General features: G+C 40.5%; 1 protein-coding gene across 3 annotated transcripts in view; it reads right to left on the reverse strand.

Annotated features, from left to right (window-relative positions):
* Positions 1-22,717, reverse strand: part of RAD54L2 (RAD54 like 2) — a 63,844-nt gene that overhangs the window by 32,027 nt on the left and 9,100 nt on the right. Inside the window, exon 2 of one of the 3 annotated variants that reach the window (XM_035106070.2) lies at positions 19,553-19,759. In XM_035106070.2, coding sequence (XP_034961961.2) covers positions 19,553-19,703 — 151 coding nt within the window. In that variant the 5' untranslated portion in view covers positions 19,704-19,759. The other 2 variants (XM_060271524.1, XM_035106072.2) reach the window with 2 other exon arrangements.

A 22,717-nucleotide genomic window follows, 5' to 3' on the forward strand; every position in this document is an offset into this window, starting at 1 on the left:
GTTCCTTTGCTGGAGCAAGGCTTGCTCCCATCCATCAGCTGATGGGCCATAGGAGAGAGGCTTCTTCAAGGAATAGGAAGCGGTTTCTACTGAATGGAACCAGAGGTTCAAAGAGCAGCCCCTTGAAAGCCCCTTTCCAAGCAGCTTTGCATTACTCTTTAGCACTCCAGTTTTCAGAGGTTTAACAAGCAGCATGGAAGTCAACACACAAAAGAATGTGAGTTTAAGGAGCAGATGTCACTATGACATCAGGTGACTGACCACCCACCTGCCAATTTGGGCCTGCCAGGGTTTGGGGAGACTAAGGTCTGGACAGAAAAGTTCCTCACCCTTAAACTATATGGAAGCAGCTCCACTTCCATAAATGTTACATTTGAATGGTCACATGTGGACAACTGCCATGTGTTAAAATAACAGAACATAGTGGAGCTGCATTGTCAAGGGCTCAATGCATGCCAAAAATCTGTTTCATTAGCCAAAAAGCTGACTGCTTTGGACTCTCAGATAGTACCTAAAGACTCAGAACCCCTTCATATCATGGCAAAGCATTTTAAATGAAATGATCTAAGTGCAAACAGCACCTATTTGCTCTATAATTTTACATTCCCATAAGGAACAAGTGCAGCTGAACCAAACCTGACCTCTCCTCTCTTCTCTTCTCTTCTCTTCTCTCTCTCTCACACACAGAAACACACACAGAGGAAGCAAAAGCTAGGTCATTCCTTGAACTTGATACATTTTCTAGTACGTACAGACACGCCTTCAGGGAAGCATGAGGCAACAGAAATGTCACAACAAACAAGCCCACAGATTGCACTCATTTACCCCAAGGAATCCCAGTACTGGGAAGAGAGTCTAATTTCTTGGAAGTTATCAGACTAGAACTCTGCTACCCATGTTAAATAACATTTCTCTGGAATATTAAGTCAAATAGTATGGTGATATTATACAAAGTGATTTTACACCCATGGCTTTTCCCTTTCATTCACAATTATATAACTAGATCAAAAGGTTGGATAAAATAGGGCAACAGGAAGCAGCAATAGCAGCACACATGACCATATTCTGCAGGATGAGTCATTAAACCAATGACTTCTCCAGAGTCAAAAACAAAGGCATAGTTCATGCAGAATTCTGAAGGGCTGAAGAATCCAATATTAGAAGCAGACAGCTACAGCTAACACACATTCCCTTAACGTATTTTATTTAATGAGTATTTTCAGAAATCAGAAATAGATAAAAACCCTGGGACCCAGTGGAATATTCGTCTTGGTAGTTCTGATCCCTTCTTCCGACCGTGATAAAATAATAATAAAACAAAAAACAAAAGGCTATACCTACTTCTTACATGCACATCTCTTCTCTTCTGTACAACCCTGCTACCCATGGCTCTACCAATTTCCTGTTAACCTGGAGTGGGATGAGGGAGCAATTGCCTTCTGTGATATCAGCCTAACCAATGGGCAGCCAAACACACACAAAAACTTCAAAACTTTCCAACTTAGATCTCCCGTCATTTTGTCCTTCCCAATATACTGCTTTTCCACCATTTCCCCCTCTATGGGGTGAATTCTTATTAGGACAAAAGTAACCTCTGCCTGACAGTGGGTCAGATACAACATGCCAGATGCATATGTTTGTGCATCTTTAACTACATATCTTGCCTGAAAATAGATTCTGGGTAAGGGTTGGTTTAGACATCCAGAAGAATGAAATGACAGAATGCTACATCAGATTGCAGGCACGGGGAAATACATTTTTTTTAAATAGCTTCTCAAGGTAAACAGAACAAATAACACAAAGCTCCTTGCAACTAGAACAGCAAGAAATGGGCCATTTCTCTCACTGCTATATGCCATTTTGAGGGAAGAGGGAGCTGTTTTGTGCTTCTAGGGAGTTCTTTATATTGAAGAACATTTAAACATAATGCTGGCTGTAGTTTAAAGTGGTACAGCCTACATTATACTACTACTGTACATTCTATTGCAGGTATAGGCCAAACCATGTAATACTAGCCCCTCCTGCAGCACCTTGGTTGGTTTAGCCAGCAGTGCCAGGTGAACTCCAGGTGTGCTCTAGACTCTATCAATAAAAGCTCTGTCAGTGCTGTCAGTGAGTCCCACTTACAAAGGAACAATTTGGAACCAACTTTAAGCTCCCAATGTTTCTTTTGTAGCCATATCCTTACCTGCCCCTCCATCAGGTGTGGGGCTGGGTGGTTATGGTTTGGGGGAAATGGCATTGTCAGCCAAACTGTGACCTATGCCAGGCCTAATTAGACCCACAGACCAGAGTTCCCACCCCTGCTCTGGAGTGTGTCTCAGAGCCCTCTGCAACTCAAAATTTGCTTATTGTTTATTTACATCACTTGCATAAGACCTAATCAACCACACCCTCTAGACGGTTAACAAGAAAAGTTAGAAACCATTTAAAAATAAATAAAAACTTGCACTAATAGTAAACAGAATAAAGCCAGCCTCAGTACAAATCTAACTAAATCCAGCAGAATGCAAAACATATGAACACATGAGAGCTAAAGAAAAAAGCCAAGGCTTTTAAAATATTAAAATGCCTGGGAAATGTTTTAAGGGGCTTCATGTCCTGCTGGAAAGTCCATTATGCAGGCACCAGGAAAGATGCTCTGGGGAGGTCATTCCACCATATCTGGGAGGACACTGTTGAAAAGGTCTCTGGTATCCACCTGCCATATTTCAGTTGGCAGGGGCACCCTGTCCCTGAGACAAATTTCACAGCCAACAGATCAAACTGCAAAGGGTTTTCAACTTCTTTTCTAACCCTCCAGTACTGCTTTAAATATCTCACTTGAAAAACATAACAGTACCTCTCCACATCCACACCAACACAAAAAATTAGGCTGGTAGAGCATTGAGTGTAACAGATTTCTTGTCCATGATTCACGCAGTCCACTTTGGCTATAATACCATTAGCTATTTTAAAACAACAGCCTCAACATGTCACAGTACCTAAGGTACTGGATGGACACACATAAGGTACAGTAACATACTATGTCTTAAGCAGGGATCGATAATAACTCAACTCCTGACTCAGACATGTGCCCCAATATGAATTATTGAAAAAGAGGCGTGGCAAAAACAGAGACAACCATGACATGCATTTTAAGACAACCAAGTGTGGGATTCCAGTGAGAGGAATCAGGCCCCAAACAGGGAATTTAGAATATTTATTAGCACAAATAGAGAGGTATGTTGTTGTCTGTATTACACCAACTGAGATAAGGCATTCTAACCTCCTGCATAACCAAAAAATAAAAATGTGTGTACGAAGTGGAAGGAATTTTCCCTAGAAGCTGCTCACTTCACTGTTGAGAACCCAAAGTTTAAAGAAGCTGAAAGTGATAACAATTTCCTGTTGTGTGTCCATGCAAGCAGCTTTGCTAGTTGCCATAGGAATGTAATTTACCTAAAAAGAGGAGGAAAATTGCTCTGCACAACTAAATGAAGATATTGGGAGTTACCAGAAGGAGAAAAATGCATTTCCTACAACATCTCCTGCAATATGCAAATGTATGAAAATTCCTGTATTGAACAAAATGCAGACTAGAAATTAGGAGAACTTGTATTGCTCCAGTGACAAATTCTTTGCAAAAACAAGAAGAAAAGAGAAACCCAATTCACTACTGACCAAAGATGTGAAAACAATGCAAGTGTGACTCTTCCAGGTTCTATCTGCATACACAAAATAATCAAATAAATTCACCTCTCACTAAGGATGGGGAGGGAGACGGTCCCAAGTCTGAAAACCTCTGAAGCTTTCATCAAGCCAGCTAATTAAAGAGCAGTCTCAAGCCTTCTGGCAGTTCAGTAGCTTTAGGTCCCTCCCACTCTGGAAAGGCCTAACAAAGAACTAATTACATAATGATTACATAAGATGACACACCTACAAAGTCCAAATGCACTGACAGAGCTACTCTTTCTGATTATCATAGAAGGCAATAGGACCCAGATGTATTACTCCTCTGTACGTGAAATCAGAGCACCATCCTCAACAACCTCTCATACAGAAAAGGAGTTCTAGGATTCAGAACAAGTACACTGCTTTTGCCTACACTTATCATCTCACTGTCACTTCATTTCCTTTTTGCCAATTACTGTCTTCTCAATTTCATTCTCACTCTTGTCAGACTTCCACTTGCTTCCACAACTGTCAGAGACATTGTCTGTTAATGCTACTTTTTACGACTCTGATTCCTACACAGAAGAGCAGCATGTGCATTTTTCAAGACCTAGCCAAGAATGAATCCAAGGGGAAATAATAGCTAAAGTAAGATGGTAGGGGAAGAGGCAACACCAAAAAAATGCAGGAAGCCCACATTTAAAAAGCAGCAGCAGCAGCAGCAGCAGCAACGTACACTCAGAAAATCTGGAACATCTAAAGGCCAACCTCAGTGACAGGCAATTTATCTTCTAACTCCAAGATTATGCAAGCCAACCAAGGCACCAAATACTCACGAGCTCTTATTCTGGCCTCACTGCTGTACACTGAAAAGAGGCCTGAATTACATAAACACTAAAGAGCACTTATATAAGCTTTTATGAACGTGTCTCTAAATAACAACACTCACAAACCAAAAGAAGAACCCAGGTAGCTGATCAAGTGTTAATCATATATACACAACATTGAACAGGGCAACAGAAGAGAACATTATCCTCATCATTTTTAGGCAGCACTAGGAAACATGTTTAACAATTTGCAAAATTAATTTTTATTCTCAGCTACAGCACACACATTCTGGGATATTGTTGAATGTACTGTAGTGTGCTTAGTTACTTGTCTGCAAAGAGATCTGAAAGCCTCATGTGGCAGGAGAGAGAAAAATGGGGGGGGCATTATTCTGCTACCCTACTAAAAGAAACAAAAACACTACAACCTTTCCTATTACTATCTAAAATCTAAGCTCTCTCCCCCCAAAAGAAAACCCTGTCACACATACATGCCTGAATTGAGTAATTAAGTCATCAGTAAAATACCAGAAGTCTGAAAATTTCCACTTTCAAATTTATAGCAATTAATTTGCAAACTGACATTTCTGCTTCAGTCATATCACTCATCTAGTAACAGTGATAGGGTCATAGTGACCTAGAATATTTTTCAAGGCCTTCTCTGCTAGGGAATTTCAACAAGCGATTACTTTCAACAGATACACAGGAAGAATAAGAAACTGTACTTTCTGGCTGTTGGGTAATTTTCCAATTACCCAGGCTAATTCCCCCTCCCCTCAAAAGAGCAAAGTGCTATGAAAGGACCTGTTTTGCCTGAAGCACTTTCCAACTTCTCTCATATTAGAAGTCACAAGCATTCAAGTTGGAGCTTACTACCCTCTACAAATAGAGTATTTGTTCCAAGTGCTAAAATAGTGTGCACCTAAACTAGAAACATTCTGGCTCCTGTAGCCACATGTTGTAGATGCCTCCTTTGCTGCATTAGTGCAGATGCTATTATAATTTCTCTAGATCAACTAATATTCAGGGTCTGAAGGAAGGAGACCGAATTGTGAGGGGGGAGGTATTTTGTATTATGCAATGGTTACATAAGCTTTAATTTTCAGTAGGCAGTTACAAGTCATAGTATTAGTTTTATACTAGATTTTTCAGGGTGGTTAAAGGCAAAGAGAGGCCTCTTGGTGGCTTTGGAAATGTGCAACACTAAGATGGGGGAAAAGACTCTCTATTGCACACTCACACTTTGCTCCCAAACCAAGGAATCTGAGACTTGACAACTGAGAGAGCTGAGTGAAAGATAACACCAAGCAGAAGTCCCTCGGTTATCAAGTGCCCCATTTTCACATTTTCATGGTGAAAACTGGGTAATGTGACTTTGAAATCACTAAATCCCAGCATTATTCTTTAAACTACTTTCAGTTTTTAGGTAGAATTCAAGCTGCAATTTATTTGGTGTTGTGTCACCATATCAACTTGCCAGGTAGCATGATCACACACACACCCCTTTGCTGTTCTGAGGGTTCTCCCAACCCCAAAATTCAGGGGGGCACAGATGGGTAGAAGAGGGTGAAGCCACGTTGTGTAAGCAGAAGTCATCACACAGGGTTTTCACTGATAGGTCTGTTAGGTGAATCCTGCCCTTTGTTAAGGGCAAAGATTACAATAGTACAGCTTTGCAGTTAACCATTCACATAATGTTTCTTTGTGGGGAAATACGCTTTCAGGACACGCTACTTAAGTTCCTCTATTATACCCATGTCCAGCGCTTATCATTACAATCACCATATGTAAACATCTATAAATTACTCTATGTGGTAAGCCTTTTTTGCAGTGTGGAAAAATGTAGCCAGTAATTAAGCTTTGAGCGGCTACAAAAAACTACACAGGAACCACCACATGGGAACATGCTATTGTGTGGATGTGGAACAATCTTCAAATAACATGCATAACCTTTCAATTGTAGCCAGAGGTGTGATAAACAATGCCTCAAAGGCATATGAAAACAGGGAGGTTTTCGTGATTGATGAAATATTTGTAGTTAATGTTATCATTAGCATTTTACGCTTCTGACGGTTTGAGAAACTAAGGCACTATGGCCAACTGATGTCTTTTAAGACCACAAAGTCAGCATAAAGTTTGAAGAACATGACTTTGCCTCCACCCCACCCCACTTTATACTAAAAACACCAGATCAAGCTTTATTCTTCCCTTTCTTCTTTTCTTTACAGGGTGCTTCCCAAGGGGATGCAAGTAAGGGAAAGAAATAACTAACTTAATTGCCATTTTCTGCTTCAAAATCAGTGAGAATTCCTCTGAATTTAAGCAAGAAAGGCTAGCTTCCAGAGGAAGATAATGAACATACTTTGGCTTCCTAACCTACATAACAAGTGGCAGAAAAAAACCCCACTTCAAACAATAATGAATGCTTTCCTAGATCAAGGTTTTCACTGTGCAAGTTTAAAACAAAACTAAACTAAACTAAACCAGTATTTGAAACAACCCTGGATTACTTTTCCAAAAAGCAACAACAGAAAAATAAATGAACACCATAACGGCATTCATGACTTTTTCTGCACTGTCTCCTCCCCTCCATCAGGAACATAGGTGGTTTAATGTTTTTCTTAATTTATCAAGTGAGTTTCTTTAAAGTCTGCGATTTCAGGATGGTTTCATCATAGAAATATTTAAGGCAACAATTCACTACTTCACCACATGGTGGAACAACAAAGGTTTGCAACACAATTTGCAGATCCCCAAACAAGGTACCAGATTTGTTGTCCAGGCCAGCTAACTAAATGAATGTCCCTTATTCTACTGTACCGCAGTCCCACAAAATATAGTGGGTGTTCAAACTACTAGACACCACAGCCAAGTATTCCTCTTTTTAAAAGGAAATTAATAGCAGAAGATAGTGAGGCATGTGTTAACACTTAATTATATTTCATGAAAGCTGTATAGTGAACCTGATTAATCCATAAAGATTATTAAAATCAAGTGATTATGAAAGATTTATTGGAAGTATTGAGCAGTGCAGACATAGAGCTGAGGTCAAATTCAAAGCCTACCAGACTTATGACTTTGTGCAAATTACCTGGCCTATCTGCACAGCAGATTTCACATAATAAAATGGAGTTAATAAGTGCTCTGTAAGGTATAGTCCAGGGGTAGGCAAACTAAGGCCGGGGTCCGGATGCGGCCCAATCGCCTTCTCAATCCAGCCCGCAGATGGTCCAGGAATCAGCGTGTTTTTACGTGAGTAGGATGTGTCCTTTTATTTAAAATGCATCTCTGGATTATTTGTGAGGCATAGGAATTCGTTCATTATTATTTTTTCAAAATATAGTCTGGCCCACCACATGGTCTGAGGGACGGTGGACTGGCCCACGGCTGAAAAAGGTTGCTGACCACTGGTATAGTTCTCAAAAGTAGCAACAATATTTATTACACTGTGATGATACATAGACAAATTAGATAGTTTGATTATAATTTTCATATGCTGGTTCAATGTAAATCATTAAGCGCAGAGCACTATTTTCATGTTGATTTATCACTACATTAATGAATACTTTTTAAAGTCCATTGTAGTTTAAATTTAGTGTCATATATGGATGTGAGAGATGGTTTAAAACTAAACTCATTATTCTACATGCATTAGAGGGGATGCTCAAGGTTTTGCTCATGAAGATTCTTCCCCAAAAATGTGTTAGTCTAAAAAACTTTTCAGCTAGACAGTAAAATAAAGTCGCAGAATCGAAAGTTACTTCTTACTGCAGAGTCAAAAACAAAATGCTCAGTCAAGTCCTTGCAGCTCAGCATGGTCTGTTAGACTGTTGTGTTACGCAAAGATGAGACAGCAGTAATTAGTACTGTACTCCAGTGGCTCCAGTTTTAATCTTTTTTTACAATCTAATTAAATTTCTCATTCCCAGAAATCATGGGTCTTCAACATTTATAAATTTCCTAGATCTTGAGGTTCTTCATTCCCTTTATCAAGACTGATCTCAAAATGTCTTACTCCTGAAAGTATCATTCCTTTCTTAAATAGTAATTTGTAATTTAAATTTGCAATTTCCACTTGGACCCATAAACCAGTTAGACATTTGTTGCATTCTTGCCACTGGATTATTTATCTTGTGTGTACTTTTTTAAACCATTCATACAAAGATAAAACAGAGCCCAGCAAAATACACATACATTCCACTAATCACGCACATGATTACTCTTATCAATTTCAAAATAAATTCCATATAACATCACTCCTATGAGTTCAAAAAATAAAGTATTGGTACCTCATGCCCACATCCTCTTTTATGAGTTTACTGGGAAGAAATCAGTTTTCTGAACTAGAAAGGTAAACTAGGTAAACTAGAAAGGCTGAACTAGGTAAACAGGAACAATTGATAAACTTACAAAATAAATACCAGTGAGCATACACAACTAAATGAGATGTTTCAAACATGACTTTTTCATAACAGATTTCAGAACTTTTTATCTCCCATATATAACCTATTTGTAAGAAGGCAAACCTAATTCTCAGAATTCCAGGGATGAACAAAAAAGTTTGTCAGAAGTGTAGTGCATACATAATGCACATACACTTCCACTATCCTGTCCTAGGAAATACAGAACCGGCAAGAACTCTCAGAACTGCAGAAGTATGTTCAGATAGGAAGAAAACGTAATAAATAACACATGCAAAATATGCCACATCCTTGCTCCGGAAAGCAACAAGTGCAAAGAGGCTGCAATATGAAATAAAGAGTTAATTGGTTGTTTTACTAGAATCCTCAGACTTAAAAAGTAGTAAATAGCCTTATACAATATTCAAGATTATACAAGTAGCCTCTCATGCAAATCAAAGACACTCAACTTTCACCAAATTATTGACTGCTAAATAAATAATGAATCTCAATGTATTGTTTTACAAAATATTATATTCCAACCACACTCTCACAACACCACTGGAACACATCAGATTTCTAAAAACAATGAATTGTTTGTGAAATCAACGGAAGAGGAGGAGTAGAAGGAAAGGAGACTTCCATGTCTTACCTGGGAAGTGCTGAGACTCATCCAAAAGGAGCATTTTGCTCAGGCTGACTGCAACACAACCTTCTTTAACAGTTGGTTCTGTAACTTCAGCAGAAGATAATGTGGCAAACTGTCAACTACTATGAGCTATTCTAGCCCCAGACCAAATGCCTGAAGTCAATGAAAATAATTTATCATCTCTGCTTAATCACACAAAAAATCATAATGTGCCTTCTGCTAAAGTAGCAGAGAAAAGAGAGGAAACAGACTAAACAATGTCATGGTATTCGGATATTCTAATCAACGGCACTTAGCCATCTATCCTACAAACCTGTATTGAGCACATCCAGCGAATATAGATCCTGTAACTTGGCTGTGACTGAGAAGGGTCACTTACATAACCAATTAAATATGCCTAGGTTTTAGTCTATATAGCACTGGCACTTATTTTCTTTCCCAGCTCAGGTCCTCAAAGCCATGAGTACAAAAGAGGGGGGGAAAGCCAGCAAGTACTTGAGGACCAATCACAGAAGCTATTCTGTCTTATTGACTGAAACTAGCATTTTTGCTAAATTAGAGGAGGTACCCAACACTACTCCTGAAAAACAGTACAGTCTGTAAAACAAAAAGAAACCATGTACATTTTGGGAGGTCTCTTCTCTCTGGGGTGGCTGCTACAACAAAAGTTGCACGCTGTTTCATCTGATATCATTTACTCAGCCCGCGCGATCCATTTGAACTAGTGGAAGAGAGCAGGAATAAAACGAAATCCTTACATAACTATTCAAACTCAACTGGGGCCCCACACAAGGGGAATTCTAACAGGCAACAGGAAACAAAGTGCAAGAGCTCCAGAAATTAACACCCGGGCTAGGAGGGGGGGGGGTAAGTTAGCATATCAACATATTGGGAGCCATTAAAAAGAGAATCATTGCAAGTTTAATACCTGTATTATTAACAGCAACGCAAGGTGTTGCTAACCCAACACAATTCCATATGCGTGAAACCAAACAATATGTGATCTCTGTAACCTAAATAGTGGCAGCAACGACCTATTGGCTTTAGCTCAAAAAAATATTTTTTTTTATGTGGAGCTGCATGCTGAAGCCAACAACAATCAACAGTGGAGAGGTCCGAGGCTGATGGGAGTTGTAGTCCAAAACATATGGAAGGTACCAAGTAGGGGAAGGCTGTTTTATAAGATACACTCACACTACGTAATGCTTCATTTCATAATAGGCTTAGTAAAAGCTATTCCTCTGTATTACATCTCACAACAAAATATTTATTTATTTTCCTTTTTTAATCCTTTCCCAGGTATTTTCCCTCTGCTTTTAGTGACAGTACTGTCAGTGCTGATCCAGGATCTCTTAATGAGTAGACCGCTGAAAGCTCTTTTTGCACCAGATTTTCCTGGCACATAAAGAGCATTTTAAACTATCTGTGTTGCTTTCCAAGCAAGGCTCTCTCTTCTCACAATTTCTGGAAAACCCGCCGATGCTCGAGAAGGGGCTTGGCTCCAAGGGTTTGAGTATACACATTTTTGTGTATACATGGAACCCTTAGAACTGAACCCCAGCATAAGACATGATCTTCCTGTAGCCATCTGCCTGGAAGCAAATTTAAAAATCAGCACAAAAGAAAATGGATACACAAAAAATGAAGACAAGATATGAAATTGGCACACACCAAAGAAATAAGCATGTCCACTGATTTCAGTAGGCTTTGGTTCCAGCTCATTAAAACAATATGATCATGTGATTTACCTCTGCTATACTCTTTTATTTCCCAAACTGCTTCAGCCTGCGACTCTCTTAGATGTTTGAAGGCAGTATCCATAAGGAACCCAAGAATAATAAACTCAGGAGTACATAATAGGGTTGGGGGGAGCTTTGTTAAGTCAGCAATATTTACTGATTCCTTGCTTTAAGCTAGAGAGCACTTACTACAACTGATAACTATACAGTATAGACTATGTAGGGTTCTAGATATCAAACTTCCAAAATAAAATGTTTTGATTTAATGGTATAATACTGGTCAAAAGTTGTCTTAGAAGTATGATAAATGCACATATGGTCCTTGATTTGATTTATTTTTTTAAAAAAAAACTCCAATCCAAATTTAGAAAATAAGGATAAAATAGCTCTTATTAAATATTTTAATCAAAACCAGGATTTTATTTTCAGTTGCAGCCTCTCCACCCAAGTTAGTAAGCTAATAAGCACTTTCACTCAAAAGTGTGCATTTTCCAGTAAAACAAACAAACAAACCTTTGTGAGCTTAAATTAGTTTTTTATTACAATATGATGCCCTCCAGGTGTTGCTGGACTATGGCTTCCAACATCCCTGCCATGCTGGCTGGGGCCAATGGGAACTGGAGTTTAACAGCATCAGGAGGGCACCATGCTGGCTACTCCTGCTGTGTTTGTGAGGCCCTTGTTTCAATCAAATGCGTTTGAGGTTTTAGTTTTACACTGCTGAATGAAAATAAATGCTGTGCAACTGCAATAATAATCACTATTAAAGATAGGTTAGTAGAAACAAATACATCACTGCAAGAATAATAGAACAAGAAATAGCAAATCAATTTCAAAAGGAAAAAAAGTTTTCTTCATAATGGTGTTTCTGATCAAAGAGTAACAGAAATTGGAAACAAACAGAAGATATAAGAGAGATATTTTTCACATCCACAGAAAGCACAGTGTATTTCTTTGTTAATTTGAACTTGCCAGGCTTCTACACAGTATGTATATTACATTTTTTTTTATGCTCAAGAACAATTATCAACAAGAAATGGAGGTGGTGACTGGTGACTACCTGCATACACAGGGGAGGAGGAGAGAGAAGGATGAGTGCTCTAGAATAGCAACTTTAAATTCCATTATACGAGGCAAAAAGGAAAAAAGAAAAGCAAGCAGCTGGTTACACCACCATAACAGAACAGCAAGGCTACAGAACCCGTCAGCAGATCTGAGGCAAAGAGAACTTTGGCATCATTGCCTCCAAGTAAATGCAAGTCATTTCTCCAGGTTATATAACATTGTCTAATGCTGCCAGAAGTTGTTCCGCTTTCTCAAACAAGTGATTTATGCAACAACAACAAAAAAATCATAAGGAGACAAGTGAGGAGAAGCAACACCGCCATCAATATTTTTATGACCTTTCTCCTCCTCAGCCCCAACCTGAAATAAATCCTTATAGTTTTTTTAAAAAAAATATATATATGATCGCAAGTGTTGTCTGTCTGTGAAACCCTGAGAGGGCAGAGATGAAAGTTCTAGTTCTCCCTTCCCACACCAGCATTCAAGCCACACCCCAACTATGATAACTTAGGTAACAATAGATAACAGTTTCACAGCACTAATTAAAATTCTAGAATTAGCAAAATAGGCTCCTAGCCACCTCCAACTCATATCATGCCCAATAAACTCTTTATCTACACTTCTGAGAAGGAAGCAGGCAAGCTTACAAACTCATCCATAGCAGATAGAATCAAAAAGAAACAAGCAGTTTAAGTACAAAGTGTTCTCCGCAAAACATAGAGTAGGGTTTTTTTTTAATGAAAAAAACCCAAAACCAAAATGTCATCACTTTGCTGGTACAGAACAACCAGTTCAAAAGAGCCATGAGCCTACAGCAGAATTTACCAATACCCTCACTGGTTCTTAATCCTCACAGAACTACTGTGATTATGCACTTCTTGTTTCTGGTCCAATCACTTTTATTTCTACTAGTTTAGCACAATTGTAGAGCTTAAATGCTAAAAATGATGTGGTTTATTTTACAAAATCAAAATTATACCATAAAACACATACAAGCACCAAGGTGTTTGGTTTTTTTTTAAGGTAAAGGACCCCTGGACAGTTAAGTCCAGTAAAAGGTGACTATGTGGTGTGACGCATTTGTCCACAGACAGCTTTCTAGGTAATTTGGCTAGCATGACTAAACTACAGTACTAGTGGCACATGGAGGACCGTGACGAGTGCCAGAGCACACAGAAATGCCATTTACTTTCCCGTCGCAGCGGTACCTATTTATCTACTTGCACTGGTATGCTTTCAAAATTGCTAGGTTAGCGGAAGCTGGGACAAAGCAATGGGAGCTCACCCCATTGCGCGGATTCAAACTGCCGACCTTCTGATCAGCAAGCCCAAGAGGCTCAGTGGTTTAGACCACAACACCACATTCACATTAACCAAGGCATTGTTGGCATCTGCCTGTCTCGAGAGACAATGGAAGAATATGCCATTGGGGGTAAAGTCAAACCATTGGAGAGTTACAGCGCCTGCTGTGGCTGTAGAGACCAATATGGGAGAGACATACTTTGTTGCATCTGGGGCAGATTAAGGTGCCCAATTTCACTGGCACAGATGCACCATAGTGTTTCTTCTCTCTGCGTTCCTCCTCAGTGGTCATTGCTGTGGATACATGACCTGACTCCTGTCTCTAGGCACAGTGGTTGTCTGCAAGGGATTCCCACACAGTGGGGTTAATGTTGTCAGCCTTCATGTCACACTTGCAGACATCTTTGTAGATTGGTCTGCCAACAGGCCTGGTGCCTGAAGCTAGCTCCCTGTACAGCACATCCATGGGGATCCTGCCATCTTTCGTTGTGTGGGACTGACCAAGACAGCTTAGACCAGGGGTGCCCAAACTTTTTTCAAAGAGAGTCAGATTTGATGAAGTGAAGATGCGTGAGGACCGGCCAAAGTTGTTGAGCTCTTTTTCCAGTTTTACACATATACTGCCATGAGGACCAGATTAAATCAATCAGCAGACAGGATTAGGCCCCCGAAACAGACTTTGGACATGCCTGGCTTAAACATAGCTGAGACAGAAGTGTGAAAATGATGGGAATGTGGGCTTGGAAAAACACCTCTTTCTGAGACTCTGTCCCTGCCATGTGATGCCCCAAATCTTCCTATCACAGCACATATGGAAGACATTGAGACGTCGCTCCCTTCCATAAAGCAGCATGTTCAACACACAAGTCTGGTAGACCTTCATTTGGGCATTGGGCATTCACATTCTCCCATACCCTTTTGGACAATACACTTGTCCAGCTCAGCGTCATTGGAAAGGTTGCTGGTTATGATGGAGCCAAGGTAGACAGAATCATCTACCACCCAAAGCATATGGTCACCAATGCTGATGCTTTCAGTACTTCTGCTGGGATTCAGTCCTGTCCTAGGGCTACACCACATGTTTAAGAGTTCTTCAGCTCATCAGGGGAGAGAGGAACATCCAGCTCCTCCGAGAAGCAGAGTCTGAATGCAGGCAATTGCTGTACCAAAGACCATTTCCCCCCATAAGTACGGTTCTTGACAGTGATATGCTCATTGCTTCACCTGCTTGCTGCAATTTGTGATGATCTCTCCAGACAAAGTTTTCAACAGTGCAGTTTTTCTGACGTGCTCCAATGGCTTTCTTCATGCCTTCGTACATTCAGGGGCGTCGCAATGGGGGGGCGCTGGGGGCGGTCCGCTTCGGGTTCCACTCGGGGGGGGTGCCACTTGGGGGCCCCCCTCGTGACTCCCAAGCCGAGGCTCGGCTTGGGAGTCACGGGGGAGAGGGCGCCAAGTGGCACACCCCCCACCGCGCGAAGCGGGTTTGGGGAGTTTGGAGTTGGAGGCACGCATGCGGCGTTACGTGGCGGGGTATTGCCACCCCCCGCGCACCTCCAAAGCCAAACTCCAGGTAAAAAGCCTGCTTGGTGTGGCGGGCACGCTGCACCAAGCGGGCTTTCTACCTGGAACTTGGTGGTGGAGGCGCGCGGCTTTGGAGGCGTGGGGGGCGGCGGCGATACCCCACCACGTATTATGTAGCGACACTGCCCCCCCCCGGGTGCATGGCAATTTGCCACCCCGGGTGTCGCGGCACCTCACTACGCCGCTGCGTACATTTTGTGAGTATTGTCATTGTCAGCAGCAAGTTGAATGCTCTGATATGACTTTAGCCAGTAGTCATTGGTACATTGTCTGGCAATCTGCTGGGCAACACTCCTTGCCTTTCTTAGTGTAGCAAGTGTCTCTGTGCAGGGCACACACTTGTAGCTCACAAGGCAAGTGCAAAGTTATGCAAAGGTTACTCAGGGAGATGTACTTTGCACCGTGCTTCCCCCAGAAGGAAAGGATATGACAAAATCCTTACAAGGTGATCTACTGTACTTAAAAATCAGAGAGCTGAGGAAAATGAGCCACCCACCAGTCAGCAATACCCACTTTGTTGTATAACACATAGAACTGTAAAAGTGCACAGTATTAATGTTTAGGAATAATGTACTGCACATTACTGCACAATATCCTTGGAAAAGACCCTGATGTTGGGAAAGATTGAGAGCACTAGGAGAAGGGGACGACAGAGGACGAGATGGTTGGACAGTGTTCTCGAAGCTACGAACATTAGTTTGACCAAACTGCGGGAGGCAGTGCAAGACAGGAGTGCCTGGCGTGCTATGGTCCATGGGGTCACGAAGAGTCGGACACGACTAAACGACTAAACAACAACAATGTACTGCACAAACAGAACAAACGTGTTTTAAAATATTTAACAAAGCCTTATCAATTTTATAAATCTTCCACGCTATAGAAAAATCTTACCTACTCCTCGTCTGAAAATAAAGGCAATACAATTAGTTTGACTGCAAAGTGACTAGTTTCTATTCTATTCTATTCTACAGTATTCCCTTCTTTTCTTTTTACCAGTTTCTAGTTAAGCACTTAAAACATACAAAAGAGCTCAAAAGGACATAATGCAAGACCCTAGGGCAGGATATAAGCCACCATGAAGACTGACTATCACAGAAGAAATCACCATCACATTCTCCAAAATGCAATTTCTGGTAATTTTGGGTGCACAGTTGAGAAATGAGGGATAATTTTCCAGGCAAAAGGGATCACTATCAGATGAAATTATAAACTGTTGGTAATCATAACTTTTATAAGCAGCGCAGAACAGAATTAATAGCTCTACCACTTAAGTTAGCCCACTAATTAGAACAAGAGCACATAATATTGACTACATACAAGACGGGGGGGGGGATTATTTACTTGAAGTAGGAGACGTTGATTTAGTGGGGACAGCTCATTAATCAAGGGCCTCATTAACAGAGAATAGAATGCAGCCCAGGTCTAAAACATTAGGGAACTGAAAAAAATGTATCAGAGTTACAGTTACTGCACTGCAACGAAGATAGGGTCACCATATTTCAAACAGTAAAAATCCAGACAGAAAAGTTGTTGAGGTATGGCAACCCTACATGGAGATGGCATAAAATTGTACTTGAAAACATGTGTTTTTAGTTTCGGGGTCCTTCTGGGTTCATCGTTGGCCCTTTATGCCCAGGTTGTGATGAGAATTCCCTCTGCTCAGCTGGATGGAAGTGGTTCATCAGAATGTTGATGTTGTTAACCTCAGGTGTTAACCTCTGCTCTTTAAAGTACTTCGGGCTGTATTCAACTAACACTTGCTCAAAACAGAGCAGTTGAAATTAATGTTCATAACTTAGGTCCATTAATTTCAGTGGGTCTACTCTCAGTAAAAGTTAGCTGAATATAACCCTATATGGTTCAGGACCAGGGCATCTGAAGGACAACTTTCTCCCATTTGAACCTGACCACGTATTAAGATAATCTATAGAGAAGGGGTCCCCAAACTAAGGCCTGGGGGCCGGATGCGGCCCAATCGCCTTCTATATCTGGTCGTTGACGGTCCAGGAATCAGCATGTTTTTGCATGAGTAGAATGTGTCCTTTTCTTTAAAATGCATCTCTGGGTTATTTGTGGGGCCTGCCTGGTGTTTTTACATGAGTAGAATGTCTCCTTTTATTTAAATTGCATCTCTGGGTTATTTGTGGGGCATAGGAATTCATTCATTTTTTCCACCAAAATATAATCCGGCCCCCCACAAGGTCTGAGGGACAGTGGACCGGCCCCCTGCTGAAAAAGTTTGCTGACCCCTGCTAGAGGATCTCCTCTCAGTTCCAAATTCCATGTTTTAAGGACACAATAGAAATGGGTCTGCAGTTAGTCCAAAAGGGAAGAGGAAAAAAGACCTAGCAATGAGCTCCAATTTAGAGCTACTTCTGGAAGGAATGATGAGAGAGGGGTTTTTCTAATAATAGAGAGTACTGATTCCTAGAGTCGAATTTGTTGCAAGCAGATGCAACTACAGGAGTTCAGTTAGCTGCTGTAATGAGAGGATTTTTTTTTTAGAAAAAGTGAGATAGGGGAGAAGCACAGACAAGAGAAACTGCTGCTGGCCAAAACTCCATTTTGAAGTGAGTACTCTTGCCTTTCCAGATGTGCAACTACTCCTTCCCTCTCCCCTCAATACACACACCACAAACAGAAACCCTTTAAAAAGCAAGCACAAAGCAGCAGAGGAGAAGAGGCTAGAAGAGGCATCTGAATGCACCTTGAGCAACAGGTTAAAATGGAGGACTTGCCTTCCTCTTTTTCTCTAGTCTTGAGTCAGGACTGTGCATGTGACATGATTCTGCAGGAGTGCAGAAAAAACACAGAATGTATAATAGGGTGCAACATTTGAAGACTAAATTAAGCCAATCTAATAACATAAATAACTGGAGCATATGGAATCATAGAATTGTAGAGTTGGAAGGGACCCTGAGCGTCATCTAGTCCAACCTCCTTCAATGGAGTTATGGATTACCCATAACTGCTAGTCACAGTATAAAACTGAACCAGAATGTAATAGTGAAGACAACAAAAAGCTATCACTTTCATTTCCCAATTGTGAGGTTTTGCTAAGGCAGGTGGTGGGCCAGTACTGGAAACAATGAATACAGATCAAAATGGGCCTTTGATCCAAGATCCTGTGCTCTTATGTCCTAACAACTATGGCCCGGTTCACATGTAATCTTAAACTACAACATTAATTTGCCACACAGAGGACGACACAAGGCAGGAATTACATGCTAAACTTAGCTTGTATGGGGTTGTAGTTTCTTTGGACAAGAACAAACCATGAGCCCTCATTAGCCTGAGCTTGCATGTAACAAGCCAGGCTCTGGTTTCATCCTGGCTTGTATCTTCCCTGTATGGCATAGTCAGGAGCAACAAAGAGCAAAATGCAAGTTAAACCAAATAAACAATGGCTTAACTGTATTCAAACTAGCTCTACATGTGGGTGACCCCTGCTGAAATACAGTAGTACCTCGGGTTACGAACACGATCCGTTCCGGATCGCGGTTCGTAACCCGAAAAGGTCGCAAACCGAGCACCGCTTCTGCGCATGCGCAAAGCAGTCGCGCCGAAAACACTTCCGGGTTTGCGGAGTTTGTAACCCGAAGTGTTCGCAACCCGAGCGGGTCGTAAACCGAGGTACGACTGTATCAGGAACCTGGATACAGTTTCCAGCAGTTTTGGGTGGGGCATCAGTGCTCTGCATAGCTGCTGCAATTTCCCTTAATTACCAACATAGAGTTGATTATGAACAACAGTCAAGTTTGAAAAACTATGCAAATAAGAGGAAATATAGTAATGCAGAGATTGAGTAGATCTGTAAAATTCAGACCACAAGAGCAGCTTTCCTTGGCACAAAATGTTTATATATGTAGCAAAGTACACACAGCCGTAGTTTTAGCCTCGTGCCCTTTCATTCAAATCTGAGGTCCAGAGAAGCCAAATACAGTATCTCACAAAAAGGTGTAACTCACAACAGACATGCCTCAGACACATAGTAACAATACACACAACATTCTTCTCAAAATGGATTGCTAGACAAGGGGTTTGCCAGCAGCTGCAGAGCTAAAGAGCTCTGCCCTGCTTACCCAGATTTGGATACAGTTTTAGCTACAGCAATGCAAGTTGCCAATTCAGGACTGGGCTGTCACATTATATAACCTACTGACTTAAATGTTCAAAAACTGGTACAAATGTTCAAAGACCTGTACTCGCATAAATTCCACAGTGAACAAATCTGCCTCTTATATAAAACCTAACGATTTATTCACCCGATTTAAGTGTCCCGGGAAGCACATACAAAAAAGCATTCATTGACTCCCTTGCCCCATTACTCACCATTCTCATCAAGTAAATCCTCTTCATCATCCCCATCATTGTCCTCCTCCATTGCTTCATCCTCCTCTTCCTCCTCCTCCTCTTCCATATCTTCCTGCTCCAAGTCCGGGTCCACGTCCGGATCACTCCCTGAGATTGACTCGTCCGACATGATTCCCAATAGCACTCCTTGTGCATTACCTGCTCATGATCTGTGTTAAGGCAGCCCTACAAAAAGAGCAAGAAAAAACATGAAGAAATTAAAACCAAGCACAATATATTGCATAGTGTGATATAGCTTAACCCCAGTTCATTGTAAGCTTTCCAGACTCTACGGTCGCTAACTTGACTTTTTATGAGAAGTGATAGCCATTCACATCAGAGGAAGAAGATATTAAAGGAGAATAAGGAGTACAATGTCTTCATCCAAACTGTATGCTATAGGTTTCAGCTGAGAATGTTAATGGTATAACCTGGAGAAATGACTTGCATTTGCTTGGAGGCAATGATGCCAAAGTTTGCCTCAGAACTAACCAGCTGTTGGCTTTTCCATTTTTTTGCCCCGTAAAATGAAATTTAGAGTACAAACATGTTGCTATTCTAGAGCACTCATCCTTCTCTCTCCTCCCCTGTGTATGCAGGTAGTCACCCCTTCCATTTTTTGTTGGTAATTGTTCTTGAGCATAAAAAAATGTAATATACATACAGTGTAGAAGTCTGTGAGTTCAAATTAACAAAGAAATACACTGTGTTCTCTGTGGATGTGAAAAGTATCTATTTTGTATCTTCTGATGGTTTCCAATTTCTGTTACCCTTTGATTAGAAACACTGAAGAGCCCCCCCCCACTCTTGCTTCTTCTTCTTGATCTCTCATTGGCATTTCATATCACTGTATCCTCCTGGATTGGCTCTGGGGATGGGGACACTGTATTACAGTGGTTCCTCTCCTAGCTTCGGGAATGAAACTGGGAGAGTATTATTATTGGAGAGAGTGCCTTTTTGGGATGCCATAGGAAACTATATTATGTCCAGTGCTTTTCAATATCTACATGAAGCCATTGGGAGCGGTCATTAGGAGTTTTGGGGTGAGGTGCCACCGATATGCTGATGATCCACAACTCTTATTTCTCCATAAAATACAAAAGTCAAAATACTAAGAGATTAAAATTACCTCAACTTTATTTTAATATATAAACATCAAAACACCCCCCAAAATAGTAACCATTACAACTTTGTATAGTTGGGGCAAAATTGAGAAGAGGTTCACATATTCTGAATACCGAATATCAAAATCTGGAGTCCACAAACATGTCCTGGCTGCTTGTCACTTCTCTATCCATAAGATCTCCTATTCTAATCAGAGTAAGTAGAGAAATGGAGGCACGAAGAGTAGGAAAAAGCAGGGAGAAAAACACAGGAGACAGAGAAGCTAGTTACAAAACAACTCTTAAAAAGATGCAGTGCTAAATTCTGGTGTTTATGGTTCTCAAAAGCTGCTTATTTGTTTTTTTAAAATTGGCCTTCCAAAAATCTGCCCTCCAAGTGGAAGAAGATGAGAGAGTGTTGTCTATTTTTTGAACATAAATAACCAGGTTGAGTCCATATCTTCAATTGTACATAAAGATGTCATCTCCTACAAAATCCACACAGCTGAGTCAACCAACCCACCTGGATTTAAACATCTTTTCAAAAAGTGCGAACAGTCCTCTTCAGTTTAGAGGTGACATACTATCCGGCTACAGAAAAACACATACTAATGCTTCCAAACCAGGTAGCAAGGACAAAGTGACAACAAACCATCATTTATTAACAAACTCCTAATAAATTTCTCATAGTTTCAGCCTATTTAGCATAAAGCACAATAGCTGAAAATAAGGATTTCAACATACAAATGTAATGCTACTGCATGTTTTCAGATAAAATCTTTAATTGCAAACTAGATTAGACTTTCACACTGACAAGTTTCATATCAATAAGATGTAAGTAAACACTTGTAAGGTTATCAGCTGCAACCTGAAGAACCTTGGCAAAAGAAATACATTCTAAAAACTAATTAAATCCCATGATTTTAAGGGAATGTACATTAGCTTACATTAATGCAATGCTCACTGGACTAGTTCACAGTTAGCTTATTAATATGCTCTGACAACCAACTCCTCAACTACAAGGCTAAATAAAAAGTTAAGTAACCCTTAAGTAACTTCTTTGAGGGTTTTGTCGGTTTCGTCATGTAATCAGCCCTTCATGTCTGCACCCTCATCCCAGTTCCTAGTAGCTAGCCTATTTCAGTTGCATAAGCAGTGCTTCTCTGGAGGGCTTCCAGCTAGCCTGGCAAACTTCAAATATACAACATTAACACTGCACCACAGGCAAGTGAGAATTACAGACATTAGCCTGCCCTCATTTCTCACACAAGATTGACCCAGTTCAGAACCATCTACCAAGGAGAATTACATAATATGTCCAGCTAACACCCACATCTCAGGTTTTATGGGTAGGCTATTCCATCCTACCCCTACCCCAGCATTTAACTGTTGGAGGTAGTGCTCTTTTCAAATTGATGAACAAATTACCTTCAAATGAATAGTCATAATTAGTCTAGACTTCCCAACTGTCTCTTACTAAAATCATCTTGTCATCTACCTAGTATAGCAGGACACACACAGCAAGCTGGCATTTTTCAGAAGGAAATAGAAGAGGGGTTTATACACACACCAAGAAATAAGTAGCACCCTCAGAATTTAATGACAAATAACGTGTGATGTAGAATAACGTCTAAAAATTATAAAGTTATGAGAAAAAGAACCAGGTACAAGGTGGAGAATTGGGTAAACAAATTCTACTTTCTTCCATAGGAAAAGGAGATAATATCTTATTTGTTATTGCTGGAAGGGAATGTAGGTCTAGTATTTGAACTTCAGTTTCATGTCTATGATGGCATCTATCAGCATACTATTATGTATTATTCTGGGGTGGTTTTAGTTTATCAATTGAAAAATTGTAACTAAAGAAGAGTACTGCAAACTCGGCTTATTTCTGCATAAATATGGATGTGAACTTCTTTAGGCTTGGCCAGCCTCATTTTATGCAACAGTCCTGCCTCCAACTAGCAACATACTGATTGGCATTTGAAACATTTTGCTCTTCTATCTCATTACTGTACCAACACTAGGATGCAATCCAACG

The sequence above is a fragment of the Zootoca vivipara genome, chromosome 2, assembly GCF_963506605.1.
Source record: "Zootoca vivipara chromosome 2, rZooViv1.1, whole genome shotgun sequence".
NCBI lineage: Eukaryota > Metazoa > Chordata > Lepidosauria > Squamata > Lacertidae > Zootoca > Zootoca vivipara.